This window comes from Stegastes partitus, unplaced genomic scaffold (genome assembly GCF_000690725.1).
Source record: "Stegastes partitus isolate 25-593 unplaced genomic scaffold, Stegastes_partitus-1.0.2 Scaffold422, whole genome shotgun sequence".
Classification (NCBI taxonomy): Eukaryota; Metazoa; Chordata; class Actinopteri; family Pomacentridae; genus Stegastes; species Stegastes partitus.
The window spans coordinates 424,736-426,780 of NW_007578153.1; the positions used below are offsets into that span (position 1 = coordinate 424,736).

Consider the following 2,045-nt stretch of genomic DNA (forward strand, 5'->3'; position numbering starts at 1 on the left):
GTGGAACTGCAGTCCACCGGTGCAGTTCCACTGTGCGGCCACAGGGGGCGGCGCTGCTTCTCAACTCAACACTGTAAAGTCAGAATTTGTGTTAAACGTTCCAAACAGCGGTCCGCGGTCCCGCCGGTGTTACAGACCCTGGAACCGGCTCCGGTACCGGCTCGGTGGATGATTACAAAGAGCTGAAACGTGACCGTCACTACGCAGCGGTGACCCGGATGTAAACACGGTGTCGTCCGCCATGTTGGCCTGAGGACAACAGAGAACCATCCCGACGCTTTGTTGGACTCAGCGGCTCTCTGGCGCTCTCTGACCGGCTGCGGTTCCCGCTGCAGCCGGTAATCTGCGCGGTCCGGAGCCGCGGCTCCTGACAGACATGGCGGCCGTGAAAACGTTCTCCTCGCAGGCGGCGCTGATCATGGAGGCGGCGGTGGAGTCCGCGGTGTGCGTCCTGCAGCAGACTGACGGCGGCACGGTGAGCAGCCGCTCAGGGTGGAGGGAGGACGGCAGAAAGCTCCGGAGGAGAATCCGCCTTCACTTCCTCCTTCGCCGCAGAGTTTACCGGCGGCTACCGGCGGCTACCGGCGGTCTGACGCGGTCGCTGAGAAACAGAAACGCGCTGCATGCTGAGTAAACGTGTAATTAGTGATTAATTGTAGAGTGTTGCTCAGAGGACAGACGTGGCTCCTCTCGTCCGAACTGCGGCTCCAGGCCTGCAGGCGGCGCTGTGCTGACCGGGGAGCAGCTTCGGTCACGCTCAGCTGTTCGTGGTCTGCACGGACTATAAACGAGTCCAGCTGCTGATCTAAACCTCAGAAAGTTTCATGTGACATTCAGACAAGCAGGAAAGTGACTGCTTGTTCAGCTGCAGGTTCTACTGGACTCAGAACAGAACCGTCCGGCTTCACCTCATCATTATCCTCTTATTCGTATGATTCTATTATTCTCGTTGTTCTGTTTCTGTAAATGGACCACAGCTGCTGTGCTCAGAGCTGAGAACAGGACAGATCCACTGAACTCACCTAAATGGTGACAGAAGGGTTCTGGTGGAACTTTTGCAGCACTGAGGCCAGAACCGTCATTAAAATGGACCATTCGGGAAGGCACAGCCGACCTTTCATCAGAACTTTAGGTTGCTGGGTTAGGGTGACCCGTAGATGGATGCAGGCTGATAACAAGGAGTCCGTTAGTGACCCAGATTCTGCATCCAGTCAACCCAAACCCTGACTAAGGACACTAACGGCTCAGCGTGAGCTCAGTCCGTCACCTCATCAAGGCTCAAGAGGTGGAATCGGTGTGCAGACACGTTCAGGCAGCTGCAGGTTGGAGCAGAACGAGTCAAAGCGAACCTTCACAGGTGGCTGCTGCTCCTGATAGCACCAGTGGTGCAGCTGGGACAGGAGGGAAACGCTTTAGCTGCAGATGACCACAGACTAATCTGACCTGGTGTCTCCTGCAGGATCAGCTGAACGCCGTGTTGGACGTGATGTCCAGAGAAGCTGTACGGAAAATCTGCAGCGTCTTCAGAGAACTTTACATGGCGGTGGTGATGGAGAACGAAGCTCTGAAAGACAAACTGAGACGACTGAACTCCGAAAAACCAAAGGTCCAGAAGAGCTGTGCAGCGCTGAGCACGCAGACGCTTTATCAGATCCAGCCCTCAGGTGAGTTTGTTCAGGGTGTGAACTGTTGGTGCATCACCGGAGTTTCGAGTCAGAAATGTTGTTTGAAGGTATATTTGGAACTCGTTAAACTGAGCAAACACATGAATTCAGTGTCATAGTGCTTCAGATTTACTCTGTTCAGTCTGATTCACTCGATGAAGGTTGTGGGTTTAAACTGGCCATTGACTGATAACCTGGAATCAATCATCTCTTCTGTGTCTAACGGTTTTCTTTGCCTCGGGAACCACCAGCATAAAGCTCCAGGCTGCAGCCCACCACACTGAAAGGTTAGGGTTCGTCAGGTTCTACATCAGGTCCGGCAAAGGTGGACGAGTCTCAGTGTAGCTAGGGTTAGGGTTCATCAGGTTCTAGGGTTAGGGT

The 2,045-nt window shown here is 54.2% G+C and overlaps 1 protein-coding gene across 1 annotated transcript in view; it reads left to right on the top strand.

Annotated features, from left to right (window-relative positions):
• Positions 1-284: 284 nt before the first annotated feature.
• The window catches only part of LOC103360224 (zinc finger protein 708-like), a 5,880-nt gene continuing 4,119 nt past the window's right edge, over positions 285-2,045 (top strand). The window contains exons 1-2 of the mRNA XM_008285906.1: positions 285-475; positions 1,460-1,664. Coding sequence (XP_008284128.1) covers positions 377-475; positions 1,460-1,664 — 304 coding nt within the window. The 5' untranslated portion in view covers positions 285-376. The remainder of the gene's footprint in view (positions 476-1,459; positions 1,665-2,045) is intronic.